The following is a 27520-nucleotide window of genomic DNA, read 5'->3' as shown; positions in this document are numbered from 1 at the left end:
AATTGATTGTACATGAGATCCCAGAGACTTATTCCACTCATACAACTCGTCTTCAAGGCCATCGATTTGTACGATTGCAGCGCTCTTGCCGGATTGGATCGATGGGACTTGACGAGTGAGCTGTTGCAGGGCTGTACGAAGATCCCCCAGGCGTCCTCGAAGTTCAAGATAAAGTTGGATGCTCCTCGGCTGAGTCGACTTTGTCTGGCACTCCGTGATGCCATCCTGGATGCTTCGGAGAATGCGCATTTGTCTGCGCGTGATGTAGTCACTGCCATTATGATCAGGCCCAATGCCCGACCCAGTTGCGCCTGAGTCCACCACAGGTCTCAGGCTATGGGAGCGTTGTCGGGAGCGGGATGGACGATTCAGAGATTTGGTCATGGCGGTGGAGACGACAGCAATCATATCCTGTAGATCCAGAAGTGTGGGAGGTGGCACCGACACCATATGCAGAGCGGCCAAGCGCTCCGACATTTGGGAATGGTAGGTACGTCGTGCCGGCATGGCTGGACGATGGTCGTGGAATTGATGGAGAAAACATCGAGCACCAAGTTACCTGCATAAATACGACTGATGAATAACAAGCATCGAAAGAAAGAGGATGAAAAGTACAACGCACATTGTAAAAAGTACAATGCACATTGTCGGGCGTCAACAAAAAGAAGTACACCGCACAAGACAGGATTGGTCTTGTGAGAGCCAGACCCTCCAGGGATAATTCATGATGGGTCGCGATGTTGCAATGTCGCTGGATGAGCAACGTAAGAAATGATATAAGCGAGCTCGAAGCGAAATACAACGTACGCAGGCAAGGCAAAGGGACGGATGCGGGACGAGGCCAGAACACGTATACAAAGCATTGTTGCAAATGGAACAAGAAACGGTTATGGTGCAACAGAATTGCAGCACACTCCGTCACCATGGACCGAGGCGATCACTGCACCAATGCCACACTCAGTGACCACACACTGAGGCAACCAAACTGCGCTGTGCGGCGCCGACGACGCGCTCAGTGACCACACACCGAGGTGAGGCCAGGGGAGGGGGAGAGAAAAGTGACAGATGATGTGCTCCAGCCACTAGATCACCTTACCTAATCATTGCCATCCTTGACTTCAGCCACATCATACTTCATTGTCAGTGTAGTCGTCTTTTGCGGCGCTCGCGACGTGGTTTGCGAGCGCCGCTCCGGGAGTCGCCGTCTATGATCCTCGTCTTGTTGTCGCCACCAAATGCATCATCATCGCCACTCTTGCTTGCGTGCTCGCGACGTGGTTTGCAAGTGTCGCCTCGGGCCCATCTCCGTTCAGGCTTTGACGCCAGACATCGGTGTCAATCTCGTGTGACATCGTAGTCATTGGTTGGCGTCAACCTCCTGTGGCATCGTAGTTGTCAATGCTCGTGAGTGTCATCCCCTGTTCATAGACTGTAACGCAACTCATCTGTTCACCACAGTTCAGCTCCTCCAAATGCCCAACGCCATTGCCGTCTATGACTCGTTCGTCATCACCACCGACCGCTTTGTCATCGCCCTCCTCCAGAGGTTCCTGACTTGCAAGCTCGTGATGTGGTTCGCGAGCGTCGCTTGAGGTCCTTAACTTGCAAGCCCGTGACGTGGTTCGCGAGCGTCGTTTCAGGCCCAATAGGCTTTCACGCCAGACATCGGCAATGCTCATGAGTATCATCCCCTGTCCATATACTGTGACGTGACTCATCTGTTTGCCACAGTCCAGCTCCTCTAAATGCGCAACACCGATCTCGTTTCCACCCCTTGTTTCAAAAGGCCGTGTTTTTAATCACGTCGCCATTTGGAAGCCGCAGCGTGCGATACGCGGTTCGAGCCTGTGACCCGGGCATCGTCGTCTATGACCACCCTGTCATCACCACCGAACATCACCTTCAGAGGTTTTTTTTGGCTTGCAGGCTCGTGATGTGGTTCACGAGCGTCGCTTCAGACCCATCTCCAGTGACATCGCCACCATCCATTCCATCGTCCACATCCTCCTTTGGAGGTCTTCTCCCTGACGCAGCGTGCAATCGACCCTGCAACCCGGGCGTCATCGTCGCCGTCCATGAGCCGCCCGTCATCACTACCGAACGTTCCGCCATCGCCCTCCTTCAGAGGTTCTTTGGCTTGCAGGCTCGCGACGTGGTTCGCGAGCGTTGCTTCAGGCCCATCTCCATTGTAGGCTTTGACGCCAGACATCGGCGTGGATGTCGCGCGATATCGTGGTCGTCAATGCTCGTGAGTATCATCCCCGTCCATCTATCTACAGTGACAGGATTCATCCATCTGCCACAGTGTATACGCCAGACGCTGTCAGCGCCTCCGAATGTCACAATTATGTCATTGCGATCAGCCGATTACAAGAGCAGTATCGTGTGGACAATAGCCGGCCGTACTCTCATGTACCAGAGGTCCTCCATCAACCAATGCATCTCTGTGCCCGTCTATGGGGGCGTCAGATACTGCCGATCGCTCGATCCCCAAGGTGACTCATACCAGCAAATATTTCATCATCCATAAAGCCATGATCCAGGCCACAACGCGCAGTATAAGCGGTTCCGACTTTGGCGATGGTTTGACTGGGGGAGATTCTGATGACGTATTCTGCAATGGTGCATTCGACGGAAGCGGGTCTGCGGGCTTGCTCTTCCATATCGATACAGAGCTGGGCACTCCATCCAGTGACGTTCCACATGCTACAAGACAACCATTGCCTGTTGAACATGTCTGGATGCAAGTTAGTGATATGGGATTTATATTGATGCATGCGACGCACAGCAATGGTCTGCGTGTATCCAGTGTCTTGATGGTGGAGGACTGCTTGTGGGTGGCCCCCGGCTCTATCAAAGACGTAGACATCTCCATGGTCGCTTCCGACAATTACCGTCTGCCCCCCTTCCGCAAAGACCACTTGCTTCGGTATCTTCCATGTCGGCCGTCCCGTTGAGAAGACGTTCAAGCAGCTCCCCAATTCTGTGCTGTGTATGGCGAATGCGTCGGTGTTATCGACCAGCACTTCTCGGTGGTCCGAGTCGAAACTTGCGTAACCCCTGGGCAACGTTTCAGTGATGGTTCGGCTTCGCGGCAATCATCGCACTCACACAAGTCTGCAAATCGAACGAGATTTGCTGATCTTCAGCTTCCCTTCATGAGACTTCAACGTGTACCTGTTATTCGACCGTCAACCTCCGAGTCGATATTCTGAAGTGATATACGTACATCATGCCATCGAACATCCCGAGGAGTTGGATGTCGTCTCGGTCGCCAGTAAACACCACCGTCCTGGCAAATGTTTTCTCCAACTGCACCGCAAAGATTTCGGTCACCTCGTCAGGTGTTATGTCTAGTCGCACGACAACGTGGTCTCTCGTCGCGACTGCCAGTTTGAACCTTGCCGGCTGCCCCCGGATCGCCAGCGAGGTCACCTCTGTCCCTTCCGCAACGCGGAACGTATGCCACTCCTCGAGCACACCTCTCTGCAGACCCCAAATCTTCATGTACCCGTATGCCGAGCCTAGTACCAGCGTGTTGCCAACCCACTCCATTGCCATCACCGCTCCGTGAACCCGTAGGTCGTACGCGGGATGATTCTTCTGAATGGTGGTGGTTTCAATATGGATAAGACAGGCACCGAACTCTCCTGCACGCAGGTCAGCCATGAAGTGACGAAACATCTTAAGGGATCTAACCTCCACACGCTAGGAACTTTCCATCGGGAGAAAATGCGAGCTGGTAAACGGCCCGGCCTCCCTGAAGGTTGATGCGACCAGTGCAGATAAAATGGTCGGACAGGGGCTTGAAGTCGGAGGATGACATGGTAAGTTATGAGCTTTAGGCTCAGAATATCGGCGCCATATATACTGATGGTGCAATTGTCAGCGACGTCCCCAATGTCCATTATTATATGGCTTGGCTCCTCCGCAACATGTTGCCAGTGGTTGCGACTTCGGCGTCACCGTCTCCAATACACATTATTATATGGGTTGGCTTATTTGCAACATGTCGCCTGTGGTGGTGACTTCGTTGGCGGGGCATTGTTGGCTGTGATGGTCACTTTGTCGGCTTGTCATGGCTCAACCTTGTTCCATGGTCCCCTCTGTCATCCCCGCGCTAGTCTCCTGACGACGTAGTCACCTCATTGGTCATATGACATTTTGGTGCTATCCTACCTAATTGTTGCCTGACTGGATATGGTCGCTTCGCAGTGTTCCCCTTAATTGTTCCCTTCGTGGGATCTCTCATCGTCGTGACTTCGGCGAGTCTCTTACAGGACCAATTGTGGGAATAACCTATTGTTTACCTATTGTTCCTCCCAGCATGGATTGGGCTCAAAACAATAACACCTCCTTTATCCTCCATGATAAAGCCTGGCTCCAATGACCCACAACACCATTCACCATGGAGTCAGCGATGTCCATCTATCCTTACTATCAACCGCTGTCCCCTCCCCCTCCCCGATATGTGCTACTGCCCCTCCTGGACTTCAGATCCGTTATTCCTTCAACATTGCTGGAGACGACTCTATCGTCTACTGAGTTTGGCGGCGGCCCCGACCGCACTCAGAAGAAGCTCGCTGTTGCCGTGCATCCATACTTCATCAGCCAACTGTGCCGTGCAAAGCCGCACGGTGTTCGTGCTACTTCGTACCCCCCCCCGATGATGACGCCCCAGCATCAGGTCCACATTTACCAGACTCTCGTGGGTCGACACCTCACCCATCTGCTGGGCCGAGGACACGCACAACGTCCACCGCTACACAGTCACCGTCACAAACTCCTCCCTCGTCGTCACAGCCCCCGCGCTCATTGTCGCAACCCCCTCGCTCATTGTCGCAACCCCCTTGCTCATCGTCCCATCCCCCCGGGACGCCCCGTGCTGCTTCGCTGCGGCGCTCGCCCGCTCTTGCTCTTCTACCGGTCGTGGAAGAAGACAAGGATGGAGTCGCGGCCCAGGTTGAGAGCGAACACCGGCGGGTGCATTGGAACCATACCGGTGATACCGATGAAGATGAGCTCGAGTCTGACAGCAAAGCGTCTCGACGCCACAAACCTTCTGGGGACACAGGACGCCCGTCTAGGGGGGGGTATAAACTCAGCGACGCGTTAGGAATCCCCTTGGATGAATACACTAAGATGAAGGTATTGAATTGCCTCCGTGCCTGATGAGTGCCGTCTGATGAGATTCTCAGAACGCAATCAACGACATTGTTGCCAGACACTGTGATCATCGCAAGCAATTCAAGGCTCAAGGGGAGGATGCTAAAAAGCACGTCCGCGCCGAGGTCAAGGCTACATTCCCGCGTTTGGTTCAGCATTACATCGATGCCTGGCCCGTTGACGATTTCATCAATGCCCGTTTGAAGTATACTGCAGGCCGTCACAGTCAAGGACGTCCCGTTCCTCAGCACCTTGATTTCAAATTGTGACCCAGTTAGGTAGCGCGCGTGTATATTACGCAATGACACATTGTATATAATAAACCTTAGCATGAGAATAAGAGGTCACCGTTTCTTCCCCTCGCACAGTCGCCATTTCTTCCCCTCGCCCATTGCATGCCTGAACGAGAACCAGCATCCGGGTGGTCGGATGATTCTGGCGACGAGGGCAAAGACACACTTTCTGCGATGCGTAGTATTTTTGATGTGCATAAGATAACCAGTCAGCTTGTACCAGAGCAAATACTGGAGATTACTGGTGTCTTCAAGCATGAGCACCGCCGCGTTCGTGCCCTTCATGAATGGAGTGAGGTAACGGCGAAAAATTTGCTCTGGTCATCCCCGCTAACAATAAGGTAGATCCACGGCAAAGTCCGCAAATTCGTCTGGGCCGCCGAAAACCGCGTGCACGTTTACTTTGCAACCGCTGAAGGTCAGCGGAATGCATGCCAGTACCATGGAGGAATGGTTACCATCAAGTCTGTAGGAACTGTCGTCTTACTTCCCATTCGGACATCTCCGTATCTACATTTGCGACACGGTTGCATCCGTTCGTTATTCGTGAATGAAATGTGATTCATTGTATATACGGTGTATTACATGTTTTGTATCATATATATTTGTTCGCAAGTCGAGCGGAACGGCGTGAACCAGCAGTGTCTACATTGAATGAGAACTTGCGCGGGATACAGAATCTCCGCTTGCATCCCCCAAGTTTTGTCAGCTCATGCGTGAACCTAAGGATGAGTCAGTCGTGCGACAAATTATTGAACAAAAAGGGACCTACAGGCAGAGACCCAGATCCGCGAGTGCACGATCACGGCCGCGCATATTAACGATGCATCCAGGTCTGCGCACGCCTGCGCGAGCAACTACGATGTTGCCACGAAAAGGAACCGTGCCATTCGAGTTTCCAGGTAAACCTGAGTTCACCCGGAGCCTCAGATGGTGCTTGAAGAACACGAGAAATCGATGCACACGAGAACCTTCGCGTAAGATCATGATGCAGTCATGTATGAAGGGCTGCACCCTTTCGTCGTCGACATAACGTTCCAGGAGCGGATACCGGATTACAGTGTCATCGTCCACGTCCACCTTCACCACCACAGGTGAAGGGAGGCGACGAGAGTACATGCACCCCAGAATTCTGAGGTTCCGAATCTGAGATATGTTCAGTAAACGATATGACTAAGTGTTATCATGCTAACCTCTCCATGGATAGGGGAGCAGCGATGACGAGAGGACGGCATTGTGCAGTGGAAGTTGTCGATTTGTGAATGAGAATGTCTATCGTTGATGAGAGGCTTTTATCAGTTCGGCGGCAACGGCGAACAACGAGCCCAGCAAGACGACGTCGGCAACAAAAAAACTGAGGGTTTGGAGCGACGTTGCAGCCCTGGTTTCACGGCGACGGCGGACAACGAGTCTGTGAACAAAAAGGACGGCAGGACGACGTCTACCACAAAAAACGATGTCGAGAGATGAGAGCAACGTCGCAGCCCCAGATTCGCGGCGACGGTGGACAACGAGTCTGCAAACAAAGGACGGCAAGGACGACGTCTACACAAAGAATAGTGATGGAGGGAGCTCTGAACAACGACATCGGGGGGACAAAATCGTGGAATGGAAGTCATGAGCGATGTCACATCCAAAGTCGCATCGCTACAAAAAAAATTGGTCTCGAACAATAATCTTCGACGTCGGTTGTGGGAGGGCATCTCCAACCGTTGGGAGGGGGCAGTGAAGCATTGGAACGCCAAAGAATAATGTTGTGACCCACAGTCGTCGCCAATTGTTTTGACACGTGACTGGTAACGAGGAGCTCAGTGGATTTAACGCGACGCGACAAGCTCTCTGCAGTATGCAATCAAGTCCGATATCATGTCCCAGGAGGATATTTGCATGTCGGAACCCGGATCACAGGTATGGAGTCAAACCGCATCGTGATTCCAGAGGCTAATCGCCCTTAGGCCACACCGCCCCCGAGCAGCATAGGATCACCAGCGCCGTACGAAAGTGACTTAGATTTGCCCGGGACATTCCCAACGATGCAGCGGATCGCTGCGCCTTTCCTAACTCCGGAGGTCCCAGAGATCGTGGCAACCCAGCCTGCGATTGAGTCTTCTGGATCAGACCCCATGCCGACGACGGACACCACGGGTTCAACGACAGACGAGGTATGTCGATCATCACATCAACGGCAGAAGCTCACACCGCTCGCAGACCACGCCGCGAGCAGGGAGTATGCATATGTCGCTGCCCTCTGAATCAGCTCCTGCGGTGGAGTCGTCGGCGATGGATACGAGCACGGATCTGACTATGGGCGAGGTGCTGTCGCATATTGCATCAGCCACGCAGAAGCTCATACCGTTTGTAGATCATACCTTGAATAGGATGCACTCTGGCATTATGCAATACCGGCGTTTCCACCACTGGAACCAACGCAGGAACTATGACGATGGCAACGAGTAAGGTATGTCGTTGATCGCATTGGCCACGCAAAGGCTTGCCGCTCACACACCGCAGACCACACCGCGGGCAGAGAAACTGTTTATAAGGGTACCGCCAAGAGCATCAAGCGTAACGTCAATGAGCGATAGTAGGTATTGTCTGCGAGATACTTGGATCGCGCTAACTTCGCATTAGACCAGCGTGATGTCCATAGGCAGAAACGGGGCCGCACCTCCACACCCCCTGGGACACCCCGAGCGCCAACATCCGCAAGGAAGTTGGGAGCATCATTGAGCATTCAATTGAAGCGCAATGATCGCCTTCAAGAGAAGCTGAAGCATCGGACGGCATCGCTGACCACGATGAGCCACGACGTGGCGGATCTGAGGGCGAGGACGGACATCATGGAGCGTTTAGATGGTGCTATGCAGAATAGACTCACCGATTCGACGGCAACGATTGGATCCTTGAAAGCGGTCTTGGGTGAGAAAGATGAAGCACTCGGCAGGCTGCAGCAAGATTACGTCGGCATTCAAGCAAAGCTATACGAGGCTCAACAACAAATGCAGATGATGAAGGACTCCATGGAGGCGCGGTTGCGATGGTTTCAAGAGGTATGTAGTCATAAATTTCTTGGAGGATGCTTTGCCGAGCAAACATTGCAGGAACTGGAAGTGTCCAAAACCTCACAAGTGGCAACGACAAATAGTACCGCATCGCACAGTCCACCAATGATTTCAGCGGAACTGCCCAGATCACATTCGACGTCGCCGGCTGAACCACCTCAGCCGACCGCAGTAGATGAACCGCCGGCTCCGGCCGTTACTCCGGCGACAACAACAAGTACCGCATTGCACGGTCCACAAGCAACCACTTCGGTAGAACCACCCAGATTGCATTCGATGTCGCCAGCTGATCCTCCTCCCCCCACCGCGGTACCGGGGCTGCATCCATTGACCGTGACTCCATTGGAGCTAACAACCACCACAGATGCAATGAATACGGATCGACCGACAACGGGGTCGATACCCGCAACTGGCCCACCAACAACGACACCACCAACACCAGCGACCAGTGGTGTGATGCGAGCGTCCAACGACAAGGCTGCAGCTTGGCAATACCAGATGTCGCTCCACCTCGAACGAGAGTCATTCAAGGGTCCGTTCCGTCGTCATCATTTGGTGAGCTGGCTACAAATCCTCCAATATATGCGCGGGCTGACTACATCCCAGGCTATCGTCTGAGACATATTTCGAAGTGAAGTTGGAGTAGCAACGGACAAGGACAGTGTAATGTTGACCGCTCCTCCGGAGAGTGTCGTCAATGCGTTCCTTGAAGGCAGCACCGACGGACTGGTGGAGGGCGACCTTTTCAAGTTCACCGACGTCTCACCGGCCGATAATGCCTGGAATCGAGCTATCTGTGTAATCCTCGCACAGAAGTGCATGGATCGGCAGAGCCGGGAGATCTGGCAAGTTGGGAAACCACCCAAGATGGTGCCAGTCGCGACCTTTTTGTACTGGGAGGATCTCGTCTACCACAAATGGATACGGGTGTGGACAGAACGGATACAGGTGAGGCCAAGAATGGTGATGGATCCGGACGCCAAGACGTGGAGGTATGAGACGACTGAAAAGGGTCTGGCAGGCCGAGATAGCGAGCGTGACACTCGCATGCACAAGGATGCAGAAATGCAGTCGGAGGACGGTCAGAGGCGTACCAGGAGAACAGCGGTAGGTCTTTTGATGACTTGGGCCGTTCTGTGGCTGATGGGATGGACTAGCGCTGGCACAGACAAAAGAAGATTTGCTATCACAAGTTTTGCACGTCGAAGACTTCAGTTGAACAGTCGGTGTGGAAAGCGACTGAAGAAACGATGGATGTCCTGGGGATTGACGGAATGAGTTCCGACGAATCCGACGTCGATGAAGAAACTCACCAGTCGTACCTCAGGCCGAGCGTTATGCTGTGACACCGGGACATGGACACCTTTCTAGATGCCATCGACTCGTACCGCGTGGAAGCGGGGGGAGCATTTGCAAAGCAGGGTACAACACCGATACCACGACAAAGGTCCGACCGGAGCACTGCCTGGTTGAAGAACATTCATCCTCAGGCAGACAATATTCGAGTATCAAAACGGAGTCCGGTGAAAGGTTTGGCGCGACCATTATATGACATCGGATTCCTGCAGGACCATAGCAGGGAATACGCCAACGACATTCTGCGTGTCAAAGAGGAAACCTGGGCACTGGTTAACATTCTGCCGTTTGGGTATTGATATTTGTACTTACAATAGGGATAAGCGTAATTCTGCCCCAACGGATCCTCCACCGTGAGCACGCACATAGGTCTCGCAAACCATGTCACGAGTGGCGGCAATGGCGGCAACAACAGCGACGGGGAGAGTTCTTGAAAGGGGTGGCAACGACGGATCCACCACGGTGAGCATGCACATCCATCTCACGAACCACGTCACAAGCGGTGGCAATGGCGACGGGGTTTCTTTGAAGGCGTGGCGACGAGATCCGTGGCGACGATGTGGCCAACGACAAAGAAGTCGGTGACGATATTGGTGACAACGAACGAGACGATCACGATGAAGCGGCACTCGCGAACCACATCGCGAGCCCAAAGGACATGATGGCGAGGAAGGCAAAGGTGAGCGGTAATGAGATTACTCAGTGACTCCAAGCACCAACGGCGGCGGCGCATGACTGGTTGTGCATGGTCCTGGCGACGACAAACGAGACGATCATGATGAAGCGGCACTCGCGAACCACATCGCGAGCCCGAAGGACATGATGGCGAGGAAGGCAAAGGTGAGCAGTACTCAGTGACTCCGAGCACCGGCCGCGCATGACTGGTTGCGCATGGTCCGTGCGCGTGGTCCGTGCGCATGACTCCCCAAAACAGTCTTCAAATTCACTCGGACTCCGTCTTATCTTCCGCACTTTGTTACCTCGCCTGCTTTCGTTACCTCCTCGTCGTCGTTACCCTGGTCTGCTCTTGTTTTCCGGTCGTCCCTAGTTACGTCGGTAGGGGAGTGGTCTCCTATCCGAAGTTCGTAGGGGACTGGTCTCCTACGCGCCATCGTATCTCGTTTCCCCATCGCCCATATTCGTCGCGTCGTCTGAGAGGAGTGGTCTTCTTACGTCCTCGCGTCGTCCTGGGTGTCTCACACGTCTTCGTCGAGTTCTTATTCGGTGCGTTGAAGTTCCATCTGGCACCATATATTGGCTGACACTCTGATTGCAGCATCGCCTCGCGTCGGTTCCAATTTCTCTACCCTTGCAGGTTCCCCTCCAGTTGGTAACCGACGTTAGTCCGCTGCTTTGTTGTCAGACATACCGACACTGACGCACGGTTTGTTTAGCATGCTTTACGTATTCATCCGCCATGGGCAGTTATTTGCTTCCCCCACTTGTAACCATGCCCCAGCTGAAGACATACCATCCGACAAATACACCCCATTGAGTACGCGTCTGAAGACCATGCACGAGCGTGGATGGGTTCGCAATGATTGCTTGTTTGCCGCCTTCTTCCCCACCGTTTGTCACTTCCCTGGGTCTTTCCTGGCTTCCCTCAGTTTCGTCCCTCGCTCCGCTGTCAAGTTGGAGGAGTATCGAGGGCAGTATCGCCCGGCGGCAGCTGGGGATTGGCAGTGTCTGGAAGAAGCTCTCCTCCCCGCAATTTTCACCCTGGAATTGTACCTCAGGAACATCCCGGACTGCGCCGAATCCACGCTTGCCAAACGCATCCCTTCGCTCGCTGAACCAAATTCGTTCAATTACCATCTTTTTGTCGACGACGCGCGTGCGTGCGATGCCGCTTGGTGTGCAAGGTTGTCGCTTTTACAACACGCTACGAAGCTGGCATATCTAGCGGTGTTGGTCAATAACCTCAACAAGTCTAATGAGGCCTGGCGGGGTGTACTTATGAGTGGTGGCACATGTGCAGCCTTCATCGATCGACTGAGCCAATCGTGGATCATCGAGAATCACTTCAAATCATCACGAGTGGGATTTCTCATGCGTCCCAATTGGGAGTTACGCGAGCATCTCGATTTCTTCGTCAACTCTAACGTCCCCATATACATCCACTGGGGTACGCCCGACAACGTCATGTCGTTACCGTCTGGGATGAACCCTGCTCTCCGTCCAACAGAGCAACAAGTATGGGACGCATTTGATATCGGCAACCATCAGCTTTCTTGGCGCTCTACTCCCTCCAGTTGGCGCCCCGCACCCCCTGCCCGCAATCTCAAGGGCACGCCTGCGTACGGGAGCGATGGCTATCTGACGTCGCCGGTATCATCGCAGATTTCCTCTCACAATGCTCCCTCGGGGGCATCCAGAACATCATCTAGTGGATGGGGCACTGCATGGATGAACCCTCCAGATGGGTTAGTCCCTCGGGATGGCCCATCGACAACACGGATTGGCTTGCATCTGCTCCGTCGCCGTCACAACCTGTTCAATCCCAACCTGCGTCACCCTCAGTTCTGATGGTCCCGTCCGCTACAGGATTTGGCATACAACCCGTCGTCGTCCCTCCCCATATTTCTGGGAACGTGAAGCCTCTAGACACGGCCGCCAATTACGAAAAGAAGAACTACAAAGCTGGCCAGGTTGTTCCTCGCATCCCACCCTGGCGCAAAGGAGAAAGTTTTATTGCATTCCATACCCGTCGCCGTGATTATCACAAATTTTACATCGAACATCTGGAAGTTGCAGCACTGAAACAGTCGCGGCTGAGCAGGGAGAGATATGCGAGCACATTTCCTCAGCCGTCGCCACACGGCAGTGCTGTTTTCTATGTTTGGGAGGAGGATCCGGAAACGGGTGCGTTTGCGAGGAGAAGGGTCACGAATGAGAGGCGTGAACAATTATGGGAAGATTATGCCCCTCGGAAATGCAAATATGACTCCGTTTTGGATGAACGGGATCTCAGCGAACTGTTCGTTGACCCTTATGTCGAGCGCTCTCGGCCTGGTCGTGACCCATATGCCGACTCCGACAATGAATACGAGGATGCCGTCTCCCTTCCTGGCGATGATGATGACTTCACATCTGCTTTATATCGTGATTGCGACTTCGACCCACCATTGCCCCCATATCGATCGTCACCGGAGCTTGTGCCTACCTTGCAGCTTTCCGCGGTGCCAGCTCTTCCAGGTCCGTCGCCGCCGTCAGCGTCCCCCTCGATAACGTCGTCAACACAGTCTACATTACCCTCCGCCACGTCAATATCTCTGTGGCTTTCCGTGACGTCGTCAGATGTGCCTTCGTCCTCGACGTGGTCCAATCTTTCGTCTGCCTCTGCAGCATTATCTTTGATCGCTCCAGGCTCCTGGTCCACGGCTACAATATCATTACCTTCAGACATGGATGTGGACGAACTTGACTCCCTTTCAGGCACACGCGACACGTCGTCGAGCGCAGTTTTGATGGATATAGACATGAAGGCCGCATCGGAGCATACCGTTGCCCCCGTCCCCGCCCCCGTCCCCGTGCCTGCCCCAACGCCTGCCCCCGCACCTACAAGCCGTCAGATCGCTGCATCATCGACTGTGGTGTCGATGCACGTAGACGCCAAGGCCGCATCGGAGCACACCGTTGCCCCGACGCCCACTACCGTCCCCGTGCCTGCCCCGACGCCCGCTACCGTCCCCGTGCCTGCCCCGACGCCCGCCACCGTCCCCGCGCCTGCCTCGACGCCCGCCCCCACACTTACAAGTGATCAGGTTGCTACGTCATTGAATGTGGTTTCGATGAACGTGGATGGAGTTGGTGCGGTCTCTGCGCCCGCCCCAATCCCTGTTCCTCGTATGCGTGCCATCAACAGGTATCCTAATGACCTGGGGCTTCCGACTCAATCACCTGTCGACCTTCTGAGAGATCATTTCCGTTTGGAAGTCAACCCCGGCCCCATCGACATCGACATCGACTCTACGCTCGACGTCAAGGACCTCTCAGAGGTTTATAAAGTCCTTGGATATTTCTTCCCTCTTGGGCAAGGCGATCTTCATTCTGTGGCAGGGCTGCCATCGCAGACAGCGTCAGAAGCTGTTGGGTTCGTGCGGTCAATCGTACAAGCGCATCACATCAAGGCCCCGTTGAATGGTCCTAAGTACCCTCCGCCGAAGGCGTGGTTATACCGCAGGGACTCAGTAGGATGACTGGCGAGTCGCCTGACTCGCCTTTGGACTTGTAAACATGTCCGCTTCGGTTCCGGCCCTGAGGGATGGTGTTTATACGCCATACGCCAAAAGCCAACCAAGAGGTCCATTTCTCCGACTCAGCGACCCGATGTTCGTCATCGAGATCATCACCAATCCGAGCCTTACTGTCGTCGATGAGGCTACTATTTGGTTGCTCGAGAGGGGAATCACATTTGGTTCGTATGAAATTCAACGACATGTTCATGACAACAGCATTGTGTTCGCCCCTCAAGTGCCTACGTTCCCTCGTGCTGTGGATCATTTGTATACCCCTGACGACTACGACACCTATACCGAGGTTCGCGATGCGTATCTCTGGGACCATCCCTCGGTCCTTCACGCAGCCATGCTGAGTGGCGGCATCTTGTGGAGGATAGTTCATCACTTGCTCGACTACAGCGTGGCCTTGGATGGACCATCGGCCAACGCTGACAGAGATGGCCATAGGATCATGCTCACCCTAGCCGACCGCAATGTGGAGTTGTGCGATGATCGACTACGGACCGCGGAGATCGAGCTGATCATCAGTCAAACTAGTACTGGTCTTTCGTGGTGGCCCCACCCCAATATGTGGCGCAATTTGGTCGTTGATCGAGGCTGGTGGTCCGAAAACGCGGAGAACTTCTTCCAGCATCAGCTTGAGCGATATAGCTCACCCCAGACATGTCAGCCATCGTTGAGGACTACCTGGAAGGCGAAGCAGCTCAAGCTCGATCGGCGGGTCCAGCACCTCATGGATGGGGCCAAGAAACATGTGGCAATCGCCCTCGACCGTGTCAGTTCGTTGTTGTAAGTCGTTATCTTCTTCCTTATGACATTGACTAACATATGCCACTGCTCTAGCTAATCACCCGATTGAGACGAGCAGCGCTCATCGCCCTTCAAATCTTCGCATATGTGGCAAGCGACGTCGGCCGGCGGATCTCGACGACGGGGGCTGAAGACCCGCTCATGGGGTACTGAGCGGGTGCTCACGGGTCGCTGACTGGACCTTTCAATATGCATCGGTATCGAATTCAAAATTCTCGCCTCGTCCGTTGAAAATCGCGCACTCAAAATTCTAATCTGCACGTTCACCACTCGCATTCTTGAAGATCTGATGTATCATATATGCCCAATTGTTCTTGTAATGTAGCTGTAGATACGCGCATGGTGTTCATTTTAAATTCCCTATTCATTAATTCTGGAAATGCTGAAAGGCGTGCTGAATACACGAGATTATAAAATACAGATATTTGTTTCCTTCTTTCGTGATTGAGCAACCAATTTTCAAAATCTGGTTCACGCGTGGTTATAAATTCAACACATGTCGGAACTCTGATCCAACCGCCGTGATAGCTACTGTAGCCATGACAGAACCCTCTATAGCACCTATGGCACTATGATAGCATTGGCTGGCAGATTTCTAGCACGGGTAGCAAAGGACATTGCTATAGACCTATGGAGGCTATATGGCACTATGTAGTGCCATATAGTGATCTAGATTTTCTCAGATGATGGAAGCTACAGAGTACTATGGTAATACTATGATAGTACTCTACAGTATATATAGCCTGCCATAGCAATGTAGATTTTTCCTGAGCTGGGAAGGGGGAAATGACTTGCCTTCATTTTGGCGCCGCCAAGTCATGGGTCGACGTTCAAGATGAGCTCGATCACATAAGTACAAGACTTAGGCCCCAATCGGGACACCAGGTTGGGTTGTCCCCGCCAAAAAGTGTGGGAGTCGAGGTGGCGTGGATGCGGGAATCACGCCGGCAAGGCTGAGGAACTCGGAGTCACGCCGTTGAGCAGCAGTCAAGTTACAATAGATATTCATGGATTAATGGACTGTATCCTCTTCTTTCTCCTGCTCCCTCTCATGGCTCCTAAGGCTCAGTGGTCTATTATGTCTACCTGGGCACTGTTTACATTGTATTTGTGGCGAAGGTTAATGTGACAAATGGTGACAAATGGTGACAAATACATTACATGTAACACGGGTCACCCAGCCCGGGCCTCAACTCAACCGAACCCAACCCAACCTAACCCAACCCGGTGTCCCGATCGGGGCCTTAGGGTACTCCAGGATAGGCGGGTTGGATGTTGTGGGAGCTGAGAGTGGGCGATACATGTACGGAGCCTCCTTGTACAAGTTGTGGATGGAGTGCAAGAAGCCTGGCAGCGATGTGGCACAGATGGGAAGCTTGAGTTGCATGTTGCTGTCCAGTGGCTGTCCTTTGGATATGGCAAACCCATCAGTGGGGTAGTACGTGCTGGGGAGGTCCATGAAGAACTGGTGGGACGTGCCACCAGCTTCCTCGCAAGCGTGGGCGTCCATGTCAAGCTGAGCGGTCTGCATGATCAGCAGGAATATTTTATGGCTGAAATATAGCTTTGTGGTGGGGGTGTTTGCGTGGTGAAGTGAGGTGCTGGTGAGAACCTGATCATACGCAGCCTTCAGCAAGCAGCCTTTTAGGATGGGGTCATCCTGGCCAACAAGCTCAATTTTGTACATGAGCAAAGCCCGATAATTATTTGTTGGTGGTTCAGGGGTCACAAGCGCAGACAGCAGTCGGTAGGTTTGGGGTATTTGATTTGAGAGGTCGTGAACGATCCTGGGATAATTGGGCAGTGAAGCGACATGGATTAGGACTTTGATGTGCAGGTGACTGTCCAACGGTTCTGAGAGAGATACTACATACCCTCCAGATGGGTAGTACAGTCCAGGAAGGCTGGGGAACACGTTAAGGCCTGTGCACATTCTGGAAGGTCCATAGGGAGGTCTGGTTGTGTTGTCGTCAAAGTCGAGTGCCGATCGCGAAGCTCTCAGTCTTCAGTTGATACCGAGACAAGGGTAGGTGAGTACCTCATTATCTGCCAGTTCCTGGGTCAGTTCCCGGACTGTGTCGACAATATTGATGTAATCCTGTTCATCAAAGAACAAGCGAGGTGTCAACTTGTCGACACTGTACCTATTAATTAGTTCCCCAGGCAGCAGCTGGCGGCTACTATGGAGAATTTGTCAGCAGAGTCGAACATCATCCATTAGGACCAGCTCAAGGATGTATGTTTGAGAGTGAGTGTCGGTAAGGGTTGGCTTCAGAGGGCAGTGTTGGAGGCGCAGAGAGTGGGCGAAAGATGTTGGGAGCATGGGTTGCAAGGTCATGGACAGATTGGGGAAGTCCTAGAGGTGAGCAGGCACAGATTGGGAGCTTGACATGGTCTGGTGTCAACAGCAGCTGCCCAATGGACATGGCAAATCCATCCTATTGGGAGTATCCCAGAAGGTCTGGGTACGGGTCAATCCCGCCATTGTGTAGGTAGTTCATGGCACTTTCAGACTTGTCACAATGAGCAGCATCTCCCTTGAAGGGTGCTTTGAGTCTCCAGAGTAGTCAAGTGCTGTCCGTACTTACCTCTGGGTCCATGTATCGGTAAGTGAATCCAACCAAGAGAAGTTGGTAGAGTCCTTCACTAATATACATAGTCGGTGTCAAGTCGAGAACTTCGTGCAGTGACTGGGGTTCTAACCGGCACTAACCCTGTGTCCTATCACTCCAGATCCCTTGCTAGCTTTGTGATTGGTCTCTCCCGTTCCCATACCCACAATCGTTTTAATGGATACCTCATCCGCCATGCCGACCACAGCGACAACGGCATCTGCAACATCCTCCTACACAGACATTCCCTGCATCTCAAACTCAAGCACATTTCATGACCTTCCAGATGACCGCCAACTGTCGCTTGCGGCAGATAACTGAGTAGCTTTCTTGATGCAATTCCTGAACAAACTTGGTTGTATATTCCTGCAAGACTATTTTGTCAATGTCAACCCCCCTCCGTGCCTCACAGTCCCTGAAGTGCTGTCTGATCCTGCGCTGGCAACTATCCATCAGGCATTCAGGCACAATGATGGACTCATCAAATCTCTGTTATGGAGAAACGTGTCGCCGGAGGACCGTGAGATCTTTGATATCCACGACACCTTGCTGGCCGCCTGGCAGGTGCTCCATCTTCGCCATCAGGCCGTTGGTGACAAGCTGAAGGCTGAAATCTGGATGAACCTCTTTGGTATGGCTTTCACTCCTGGTCCCGAACAGACCGCATCCAGCACTATTGCTTCTGTTCATGTGGACACCCGACACCTCTTCAAGGCCCGGCTACCAAAGACCATTGAGGACATCGTGAACATCATTTGTATCAATGCCCTGTCTGTGAATCTCCCTGACATCTTTGCCAACGTCATGCACGACTTGGCTAGCTGCAAGGTGCTGACTTCAGAAATCGAGTGTTCGGTCCTTGGTCGCCAGAAGCCTTCCACTGTTGCCAATGCTGTCTGTGTTCACGCGTCTTCTCACCAGTCCAAGGCCTCCGGTGCGAGCAATGGCAAGAAAGATGGTCACCACCACAACCACACTTTCTTGAGCTACTGGTGTAAGGTCTGCAATGCCTCCCCTTGTATGAAGAAGGACCAACCAGGTGCCGTTCTGGTTGCATGCAACAGGGAACCTATGAAGTCCCCCAAGAGCTCTGCTCTGGCTTCCTGAGCTAACATGGCTGTTGTGAAGGGTCTGGATGGGAAGCTATATACCTCCACAGAGGTCTTGCCCTCTTTGCAAACCGGTACCTTGTTGCACTCCCCCTTGTTTGCCGCCGCTGCTGCCATTACCAGCTGGCCTGCTCACCTCGCTTTTGCAACGACTCCTGAGGATCCCTGCTTACTTGATATCGACTCCAGTTCGTGGTCCCACGTCAATTTTGGCAAGTGCAGTTGTGTCGCAAACACTGTGCACACAACCTCTGTCAACTGGGAGCTGTTGTCTCCAGCTAATAGTACGGCCATAGGGCTGGCCAGTGCAATGTCCACTGAAGAGAGACGCTTGGTGGAACTCAACGCCTCGCATGAGTACACTCTTGATACTGGGGCAAATATCTCCCTGACGAAGTGTCAGCATCTCTTCGAGTCTCTCCGCCCACTCCATGTTGCTATTGGTGGCTTCAACGGCTCAAAGGTTCTCTCGTCGGGAGTGGGAACTATGTGTATTGCGCTTGCAATTGGTCATCAATTGTTGGTGGAAAACACTCTGTGGGTCCCTGAGACTACAATCACTCTTCTATCTGTCGGTCGTCTCTGCGATCAGGGTTACCGCATCAAATTACATTCAGGTTACGCCACCGTCTACTGGAAACAGGAAACCCAACCCGTTGCCAGTGCAACCCACAAAAACAATAGTCTTTACCATTTGGATGACCTGGGAGCACCATTCATTGTCACTGCACGTGACACCTGCCCCATCGCCACTTCCGCAGTACCCCTTTCGACCTGGCACAGCTGCTTCGGGCATGCCAACTACCGCGCCTTGATACATGCCATGTGCACCCACACTGTCGAAGGTATGCCCATATCCCCCTTGCTTGCAGTGCCACCCTCATGTGACCATTGCATCCTTGGCAAGCAGAGCAAAACTGCCATGCCAAAGGTTTGTGAGGGGGTGAGAGTGACGGGTATGCTGGACGTGGTGTACATTGATCTTCAGGGTCCTTTCCATATATGTGCTCTTGGAGACTATTTCTATTTACTAGATAGAGTTGATGAGTCGTCCGTTTACATCTGGAGCCTGCTGATTGTGCGCAAATTGGACACCACCCCTGCGCTGAAGAAGTGGGAGGACGAGATCTTCCACGTGACATCTACTCGCGTCAGAATCTATCATTCTGACAACAGCCGCAAATTTGACAGCACCACAATGTGTTTAATCCTCACAAGTAGTACTGTCCAACAGTTCTCCGTGCCATATTCATCTGCTCACATCGGGATGTGCAAAAGTGCTCATCGGACTATCATGGGTCGTGGATGCACATGCATGTCAGCCACGTACCTACCCCCCTGTCTTTGGGCCATATCTATGCAAACAGCGGCATACTTGTCCAATCTCACACCTCTGCCTCCTGGTACTAAGCATTCTTGCCTCAAATGTCCTGTTACCACGGAGGACAAGGCCGTAATGGCTAACTACCCCTACCAAAAAGTCATCGGAACGTTGATGTACCTCGTGATTGGTACCCAGCCTGACATTGCTCATGCCGTTCAACGCCTTAGTCAGTTTCTTGCGAACCCTGGTCTCGTCCACTGGCAGTCAGTGATGCATGTTCTACACTACCTCAAGGCACCTCGCGACCTTGGGCTCAAAGAAGGAGCTGCAGTTGACTGGTATGACTGATTCTGACCACGCTAACTGCCCCAACACGTGCCGCTCCGTGTCCAGGTATACATTCCCTCTTGGCTCCGGCTCCATCCCATGGTCGTCGCAGAAACAGCCTACTGTGTCTACGTCTTCGTGCGAAGCGGAATACGTCGCTTCCTGCAGCATGATGAAGGAGGCTGTATGGATCTGCCAGCTGCTAGCGGGTATCAGATTTCCTCAAGTTGGGCCGACCATCATCTCTGCCAACAACCAAGGTTCAAACACAATTACCAAGGACCCTTCAAACCATGGCAAGACTAAGCATATTGACATGCAGTACCACTTTACCTGTGAGAAGGTCACCGCCAGCATTGTCAAATTTGTCTATGTGCCAAGTGCACATAACACTGCAGACATCTTTACAAAAGCCTTACCCTTCCCCGCCTTTTCTCATCTCCATCTTCAACTTGGTTTACAGAAGATCATGCTCTAGAGGGTTTGTTGGAGATGAGGAGGAGGGAGTTCTTTCTCCATGGCAAGGAGGAATGTGAGGATAGGGCAGTAACACCAGGATGAGTATCCCTCCTATATGTCTGTTTGACAGGTGCACATGTGGTGCGTTGATATGCCTGCTGTGCTCGTCTCATTCTCTCCACTGTTTACTACACTAGCGTGTTTGCTGGAGGTGAGAACTCCCTGCATACTGTGCTTTTACAACCATAAGTTTGTCCCCCTTCCTCCCCCTACCCTTGAACTGAACCTAAATCAGGGTTTTGTCCCCTTTCCCCTCCCATTTCAGCTGAACCTTACTGACCGTGGGAGCTATTGACACTTACTGTGAGAACAAAGCAATCTGATTGATATCAGTTCATGAACTTCCCATGGGTCTGAACTTACAGCGTATCCCCTGTCCCCAAGGGGTCCGCTTGAACTTATGGTCGTAAAAGTACAGTACTCCTCCTTTCATGTATTAACTAAACAACCTGTAGCCTTACATGCAGCTATAGGTCTTAATACTCTTTGTGCATGATCCCAATGGGCACAGCCACCTGACATCGGTGCATCACAATGTCGGGATGTTGGGTTGTCGGGCTGCAGTTTGCTCAGGCCTGTAACAATTATGCCCCACATTAAGTCGTTCTTTATTCCAGGGATTATGGGCAGTGGCCCCCACAGAACAATGCGGGACTGGTGTGCCACAATGTAGTCACATGGCAAGGCCATGGACCAGCCATGGACCGTTCATCCAGAAAATCGGATTTTCTGGCCACTCTGCTCCTGAGCGATTTTGACCAGGTGTCATCACTCAAGCACCCAGATATTTTTGAGTTTGACACATTCCTCAAGCACGCAGCTCACCACCGCGTCTCTTGCAAGATGGCCAAAGGCCCAATCCACATGTTCACTGTCTAGTGGATGAAAGACAATTCTGAGGCCATCGAGCACAAAGTCGGTGGCATAGGCACTTCAGTCCATCAGCTGGTACTTCGAAATGCGTAATGGCATTTTCCCACGATGTAAGCTATGAACTGTATGACTATGATACGCAAGGCCAAAACATTGTTTCGTGTTCTTTTTAACCATCGCACCCAGCGATGACCTCTCGGAGCAGGGCCACGCATGTCCGAAAGTAGCTACACCGAAAGTGTTGTGTCCAATCTAACTTTGGTGAATGTGATCACCGGCCATGTCTAGGTAGCGCCTGACGTGTGTTGATCGTCTGGAGCAGTAGTTCATTTCAACCGTCTTCTCCTAGGTCGAGCTTCCCATCCTTCATTGATATCCCCTTTTGGCCAAGTGTGAGGGGCCGCCGGCGCAACAGCGAAATGCGGCTGAGCATAACCAACTTGTGGGGGAAAACCTGAAAAGCGCAGGACGTATGAGATCGCGGTGGTCCGAACCGAAGTTTCGCACGTGAAGGTGACAAATCGTGTAGGATGAACACAACACACCGGTAAGAGAGGGATGATGTTGAGGGGAAATCGCTGCCGTGACCGAGGAATGTGCGTGTTTGGATCGGTACAGTGATAATAGGGTGTTGATGAACACCGTCAGAAATGAGAGCGAAGTCAAGGTGAAGGCCTACACGAACGTGTGCTGTTAGTGCGTTGCAAAACGGCGCCCTTTCCCATAAGGAGCGGAGAAGGACCAAGGCGACTGAGCGGGACTGGAAGCTCACCAAGGTTTTCCAGCTTATCGGTTCCACGAATCCATTGACGACCTCCGCAATCAACTCCGCGCCAACCTTGGCACGGCCGACCTTAGTGGGATCCCGATCCATGCATGTTTTCCATGACGCACACTGCATGCACATATTGATAGTTAATAAGTGGAATAAGGCGGAGAAAAGAGGTGCTTGCCTGATGTGCCATAGCAGGAACGGGATTTGCATCGCATAGATTTGTACGAAACTGTAGTGCGCAGTGTGCTATATCTTGAATGACGTCTGCACATTGAACCCGATAGTAAGTACTGGACCAAGACATGTCCAACGGAAATGGACTGACCCATAGAATACTCTGATATACGATGTTCGACATCCCTCTGAACCGTCAGGATGAACTGTATCAACAGGTAGAGGAAAACCAGAACCAGCGACAAGTTGAAGAAGAATTGAAGGTATCTGCGGTACACGCTCTGAGACGATACCGAAGGACAGTGTCGGAGAGATGACGAGCTCACCCAAGAAGCAAGTACGGAAGATCTCCTTGACCACTGACGCCTGGCATATTGAGTGTGTAGTGGTTTGTCATTTTCTTCGTGACAGTCTTCATGCCTCGTTCTTCACCCTCCTCCTCGCTGCTACCGTCTGTCTCTCCTTCACTCAACGCTTCTCTTCGTCTAGTCCTCGCGAGAGCGGCCTGTCTTTTCTTGAACACTCTCTTCAGTCCGCCGAGGGCCACTACCCTCCTTTCATCGGTCTTGCTATCGCCTTCGACCGGGCCATCACCCTCGATATTGTCCTTCACGTCGTCAGAGACGGCGGGTTTCGGCCTCGGTACCTCCGGGCTAGCCTCGCCCATAGTCACCTCCGGAATTTCAGGCTGCGGAAATGCCTTTGTTGGCGAGAACCCCGAAGGGGGTGCCCAGGGGTAGTTTGGTTGAGGTGCCGGCATCTGGGGCGACTGAAACAGGAATGGAACACTCTGGTTCGCTCCAAAGGATGGTTGCGGCGGGCGCGGTGCGAATGGGGAGGGAGGCGCGTTCAGATCATCTTGTGTGCCTTCAGAACATTGTCGTCGTTAGTCCTCCAGTAAAGATGAACCTGTCAAGACGAGTTGGGACGAAGGTGGACATACGTTTACGCGGTGTGCTGGGTTCTCCGCCGCCCGGTTGAGCCCAAAGTGGCCGTGTATTGGGACGCGAGGTGAACTCGAAGTCCATGGGCGCTTCTGTCGAACGTGCGTTCCTGTAAGCCATACCGGCAACCGACGCGACTACGAAGCTTGAAAGGCTGAAGCCTGGAAGGTGGAGGCTGGATTGCTGGCGCCGCTACAGAGGTCCTGCAGACAGAGGTGCGTCACGCGATGCGGCGCGTTCGTCACCTGGTCGCGACTTGCCAAAGACCACCTCCTTCCACCATTTCTCAATGCTACCCTGCGCTAGAGCGAATCTCAGACGTTCTGTATCTGATGTCTATAATAGGCCGCTCAAATCTTCCTTGCATCCCGCGTATCGCCAGTTTCACCATCTGTCCCAACGGACGTGCACCAGTGAAATCAGGTCGTCGGGCTTGGTCCCTATCGTCATTGAACAAACGGTAGGATTCGTGGGACGATTGACGTTTCTGTGCTCATCAGTACATCCAGGGACGGGGCGAACGTTCATACGATATCTTCTCCCGTCTGTTGAGGGAGCGTGTTGTGATGCTTCACGGCCCGGTACGTTCGAAGTAGTTAACAAGGTGGATCGCACTGTTCATAGACACCGCGGACGTCCCGCAGATACATGACTCGGACTCTGCTCTGATTGTCTCCCAACTCCTGTTTCTCGAAGCGGAGGACTCGTCCAAGCCAATACATCTGTACATAAATTCGCCAGGAGGCAGTGTCACGGCTGGAATGGCTATATATGACACAGTACGTGGCGGATCGTTTCCCATTCTATCTCGCTGACAGACGCAGATGCAGGTCTGATGGCCTTCCTTCTTAGTGGCGTTCTTGCTCTAACTCGCGCAACGTTTCCCCAATACTCTGTTTGGATCTGTAGTATGTCTCGTCGAGCATCCACACGTACTGCATCGGACAAGCGTGTTCCATGGGATCACTGCTCTTAGTCGCTGGTAAGCATTGTGCTTCCGCCTACGGTTGTCGATGCTGATTACAGAACGTAGGTGAGAAAGGCAAGCGTCACTGTCTTCCTCACGCCAGCATCATGATACATCAGCCTTCAGGAGGTGCTTCTGGGTTAGTCCGCATTCTCGCTTCCTAGCCATTCGCCCTCTAAACAATCATAACTTTCCGTTTCAGGCAAGCTTCGGACATCGCTATCCATGCCAAAGAGATCCTGCGCGTGCGCGAGGTTCTTACGAGGGTCTATCAGCACCATTGTCAACGGCCCAATGAGCTCGAGACAGAAGCACTACAACGCTTTGGTATGAAAACCTCCATCTTTCCGATGTTCTTAGCCGGAGGTAGCGCTGACTGCGATGTGTTATGATTCGGTTACAGAGACGGCCTTGGAGCGTGATTATTTCATGACTGCGCAGGAAGCTCTCGACTTTGGGATTGTGGATAGCATTCTAGAGAAGAGGCCGCGGTCCGACTCCGGGGTTACGAGCTAATCCCCATTCGGGAAGGATGTAGCTCGAGATCCATTAGAGTGTATTTGCAGGTGGTGAAAGTTCTCCACAGTAGGCAAAGATGTCCGCGGGGAGCCCCGCCAAAACATGCAGTGCGTAGTCAACGTCCCACTCCACTTTTCCCGTGCTGCAAATACACTCTATTGTCCTGCCTTGTAATGAACTCGGTAACATGAACGGCTTTGTATAATCACCGAGGTGGCGCGACGCACTGCGATTTGGCGGTGCCGTGAATCCGCGTCAGCAAGACGGAATCGAGCGCTACGTCCCGATGAGGGAGTGCATGCTCTTCTCCACGAAGGAGCGCGTGGAGGGACTTCCAGCGTCGACAATGGTCAGCAACCCTTCCAGATCCCACCCAAAAAGTCGCATACATGAACTGGGCTGCCAAGACCAAGAAGCCACCCATGCTGAACGTAGCCGATAGCGGATGAGATCATCCTTATTGAGCGCACTTCAGAGAAAGCGGATATAGTCAAGCGCAAGGAATTGTATACAGTTCGAAAAATACAATATCATAGACATTTCATCATGGGGCGAGGTTGTACGACATAGAGGGAGCATGCAGGCAGTGACTACGGGGTATACACGGCGACAGTCTATGAGGTCCATCATCAAGAAGAATCGGGCTTTTCACTCAGTGTTACGATATCCGGCGGGGACGGAACCGCCTTGCCCTGCGGCGACGAAGACGGACGGTGCATCATATCCGCAAACTTGCCCCGGCTCGTTGGCGACCCTGTTTGGGAGGAACGGCGGCTCTCAACAGCCATGCGATCATCCTCCGCTGCAGGCGAGGGTTGGTTCGAGGGAGAGCGGGGATTCATGGGGGGTAGTGAAACCTGGGCATGGGCCGACATTCCAGTACCGATGGGTCGCGGATGGGGAGGCAAGACAACTTGCAGAGGGGCGTTTCTTGGACTGCCGGCGAAGGAGTGGGTACCGGTGCGATCCAAAGGGTGCATCGTCAATGGCATGGATCGCTCCTCAGGTGAATTGTGTTGCGATGGCTGTTGACGGAATGGGATGGGAGACGGCCTTGTCGAGGGTCCAGGCGTGCGGCCGTCAGAGGAGCGCCTTCTCGGGGCTGGCTCGACTCGAGCACGCTTGTTGTCGCTCGTCTCGTCCGACCGGGGACTCATGGGACGCTTGAGGTTCACCCCGTGGTGAGGGGGCGAGGTATGACTAACAGTTGAAGATATAGAGCCGCGGTGGGAGTGCGTAGGACGGGCCGATGCGCCAGACGTCCCCGGGCCGACTTGGGTGGCGGATGCGGCGCCTTGTTCCCGATACTGGGACAGCCCCAACAAGGTGTCCGCGACGCCCTCGTCATAGTCCTCATCAACCACCCGTGAAGGAGGCGCAGCGGTCGTCGGTGAGGGCTGGACGGATCCGTTCGACCTGGATGCGCTCGAGCTGCTAGGCTCGGGAGTACCGGTCGGCTTCACCTTGAAAGAGTGCACGTGGTGCTGTGAAGGCGGGCCATCAGCCGAGAAAGGGGGCTTAGGAGAGCCCGCACGAGATGCCTCCTCCTTGACGCGTTTCGACGGCGCGCGTCGCTTACGATCCTTTTTGGATGCGGTGTCGCTCTCGGCATCCTTATCCTTCGCTGGACGTTTGCGACCTTTAGCATCCGGGGCCTGCATGGAACCGACATGAGGAGATTCCGAACCGCGCATGCTGCCGTTCATGAGGTGAGGGGGAGGGGGGCCACGCATAGCGCGCTGAGCATCTGGCGAGCCCGCGTAACTGCGCGAGTCGGAGCGCATATCGATGTCCCGCTCATACTCGCGAGGATGCGCATCAAATCGCGGATCATGGCGCCGTCCTGATGGTTCAGTTTGCATCCCATTGACCGACCCGGGCGGCGACGGGCGACCGTACGAATGATGCCCTTGCTGAGGCGCGGATTGAGGCTGCCTAGGGTCCCAGTAGCCGCTTGATGTCCGATGATGAGGAGCGCGAGGAGACCTGGCGGATTCGCTACGCTCGCGCAAACCTTGAGGGCTGCGTCCACGCCCTCGAACACTCTGAGCGGGTGACGGCGCGTGAGGCGGGCCATGGGGCTCTCCATAGAAATTCGGCGGCGGATAAGGGTGGTTCGAGGAGGTGCGACGTTGTTCCCGCTCATCCCATTCGCGCTCACTCGGCATTCTCCTACGATCAAAGGGATGATCCCTGCTGACGTCAGGGTCGTAGCTATAAGGTGGGCGAGAGGCATCGGGATTCTGCCCAGGACCAACCGGGCCTCGCGACGCGTACGAAGCAAGCGGGATCGATCCAGGCGAACGTTGCCGGCTGTGAGGGGGCGGAGACACCGAAGTGGAGGGTCCACCGCGGATAGAGCCTCGGTAGTTATCAGGGGGCGGGGCATGCCGCATATCTTCCGCGAATTGCTGCTGGGGTACGGGATGATGAAGGAGTACACCTGGGC

At 53.3% G+C, this 27520-nt stretch overlaps 11 protein-coding genes across 11 annotated transcripts; 7 read left to right on the top strand and 4 right to left on the bottom strand.

Annotated features, from left to right (window-relative positions):
* Positions 1-1902: 1902 nt before the first annotated feature.
* PUNSTDRAFT_128947 (uncharacterized protein) lies at positions 1903-2209 on the bottom strand (the record flags this gene model as incomplete). Its single annotated transcript, XM_007378115.1, has 2 exons — positions 1903-2024; positions 2098-2209. The coding sequence occupies 2 exons, from the start codon at positions 2207-2209 to the stop codon at positions 1903-1905; spliced, it is 234 nt and encodes a 77-aa protein (XP_007378177.1).
* A 158-nt stretch (positions 2210-2367) lies between these two features.
* Positions 2368-3826, bottom strand: PUNSTDRAFT_128946 (WD40 repeat-like protein; the record flags this gene model as incomplete). The annotated part of the gene is made up of 6 exons (XM_007378114.1): positions 2368-2454; positions 2507-2737; positions 2787-3060; positions 3112-3177; positions 3230-3650; positions 3700-3826. The coding sequence occupies 6 exons, from the start codon at positions 3824-3826 to the stop codon at positions 2368-2370; spliced, it is 1206 nt and encodes a 401-aa protein (XP_007378176.1).
* Positions 3827-4420: 594 nt separating this feature from the next.
* PUNSTDRAFT_128945 (uncharacterized protein) lies at positions 4421-5435 on the top strand (the record flags this gene model as incomplete). Its single annotated transcript, XM_007378113.1, has 3 exons — positions 4421-4708; positions 4771-5148; positions 5199-5435. 3 exons carry the CDS (start codon positions 4421-4423, stop codon positions 5433-5435), a joined length of 903 nt encoding a protein of 300 aa, XP_007378175.1.
* Positions 5436-7325: 1890 nt separating this feature from the next.
* On the top strand, positions 7326-7916 carry PUNSTDRAFT_128944 (uncharacterized protein; the record flags this gene model as incomplete). The annotated part of the gene is made up of 3 exons (XM_007378112.1): positions 7326-7367; positions 7415-7621; positions 7668-7916. The coding sequence occupies 3 exons, from the start codon at positions 7326-7328 to the stop codon at positions 7914-7916; spliced, it is 498 nt and encodes a 165-aa protein (XP_007378174.1).
* Positions 7917-8257: 341 nt separating this feature from the next.
* On the top strand, positions 8258-8673 carry PUNSTDRAFT_128943 (uncharacterized protein; the record flags this gene model as incomplete). The annotated part of the gene is made up of 2 exons (XM_007378111.1): positions 8258-8509; positions 8605-8673. The coding sequence occupies 2 exons, from the start codon at positions 8258-8260 to the stop codon at positions 8671-8673; spliced, it is 321 nt and encodes a 106-aa protein (XP_007378173.1).
* A 2716-nt stretch (positions 8674-11389) lies between these two features.
* PUNSTDRAFT_128942 (uncharacterized protein) lies at positions 11390-14076 on the top strand (the record flags this gene model as incomplete). The annotated part of the gene is made up of 2 exons (XM_007378110.1): positions 11390-12205; positions 12265-14076. 2 exons carry the CDS (start codon positions 11390-11392, stop codon positions 14074-14076), a joined length of 2628 nt encoding a protein of 875 aa, XP_007378172.1.
* A 37-nt stretch (positions 14077-14113) lies between these two features.
* Positions 14114-15081, top strand: PUNSTDRAFT_128941 (uncharacterized protein; the record flags this gene model as incomplete). Its single annotated transcript, XM_007378109.1, has 2 exons — positions 14114-14893; positions 14962-15081. The coding sequence occupies 2 exons, from the start codon at positions 14114-14116 to the stop codon at positions 15079-15081; spliced, it is 900 nt and encodes a 299-aa protein (XP_007378171.1).
* Positions 15082-16117: 1036 nt separating this feature from the next.
* On the bottom strand, positions 16118-16615 carry PUNSTDRAFT_128940 (uncharacterized protein; the record flags this gene model as incomplete). The annotated part of the gene is made up of 1 exon (XM_007378108.1): positions 16118-16615. One exon carries the CDS (start codon positions 16613-16615, stop codon positions 16118-16120), a length of 498 nt encoding a protein of 165 aa, XP_007378170.1.
* A 1258-nt stretch (positions 16616-17873) lies between these two features.
* PUNSTDRAFT_128939 (uncharacterized protein) lies at positions 17874-18647 on the top strand (the record flags this gene model as incomplete). Its single annotated transcript, XM_007378107.1, has 1 exon — positions 17874-18647. One exon carries the CDS (start codon positions 17874-17876, stop codon positions 18645-18647), a length of 774 nt encoding a protein of 257 aa, XP_007378169.1.
* A 3151-nt stretch (positions 18648-21798) lies between these two features.
* Positions 21799-23703, bottom strand: PUNSTDRAFT_117117 (uncharacterized protein). The gene is made up of 7 exons (XM_007378106.1): positions 23585-23703; positions 22968-23508; positions 22793-22908; positions 22646-22731; positions 22465-22587; positions 22238-22367; positions 21799-22146 (listed from the first exon to the last, which is right to left on the bottom strand). Exons 1-7 carry the CDS (start codon positions 23667-23669, stop codon positions 22019-22021), a joined length of 1209 nt encoding a protein of 402 aa, XP_007378168.1. The 5' UTR covers positions 23670-23703; the 3' UTR covers positions 21799-22018.
* A 147-nt stretch (positions 23704-23850) lies between these two features.
* On the top strand, positions 23851-25264 carry PUNSTDRAFT_48303 (uncharacterized protein). Its single transcript, XM_007378105.1, has 7 exons — positions 23851-24045; positions 24095-24166; positions 24230-24364; positions 24495-24567; positions 24619-24691; positions 24755-24879; positions 24956-25264. The coding sequence occupies exons 1-7, from the start codon at positions 23875-23877 to the stop codon at positions 25066-25068; spliced, it is 762 nt and encodes a 253-aa protein (XP_007378167.1). The 5' UTR covers positions 23851-23874; the 3' UTR covers positions 25069-25264.
* Positions 25265-27520: the final 2256 nt, after the last annotated feature.

Source organism: Punctularia strigosozonata, assembly GCF_000264995.1.
Source record: "Punctularia strigosozonata HHB-11173 SS5 unplaced genomic scaffold PUNSTscaffold_1, whole genome shotgun sequence".
NCBI lineage: Eukaryota > Fungi > Basidiomycota > Agaricomycetes > Corticiales > Punctulariaceae > Punctularia > Punctularia strigosozonata.
This window is presented reverse-complemented; position numbering and strand designations above follow the sequence as displayed.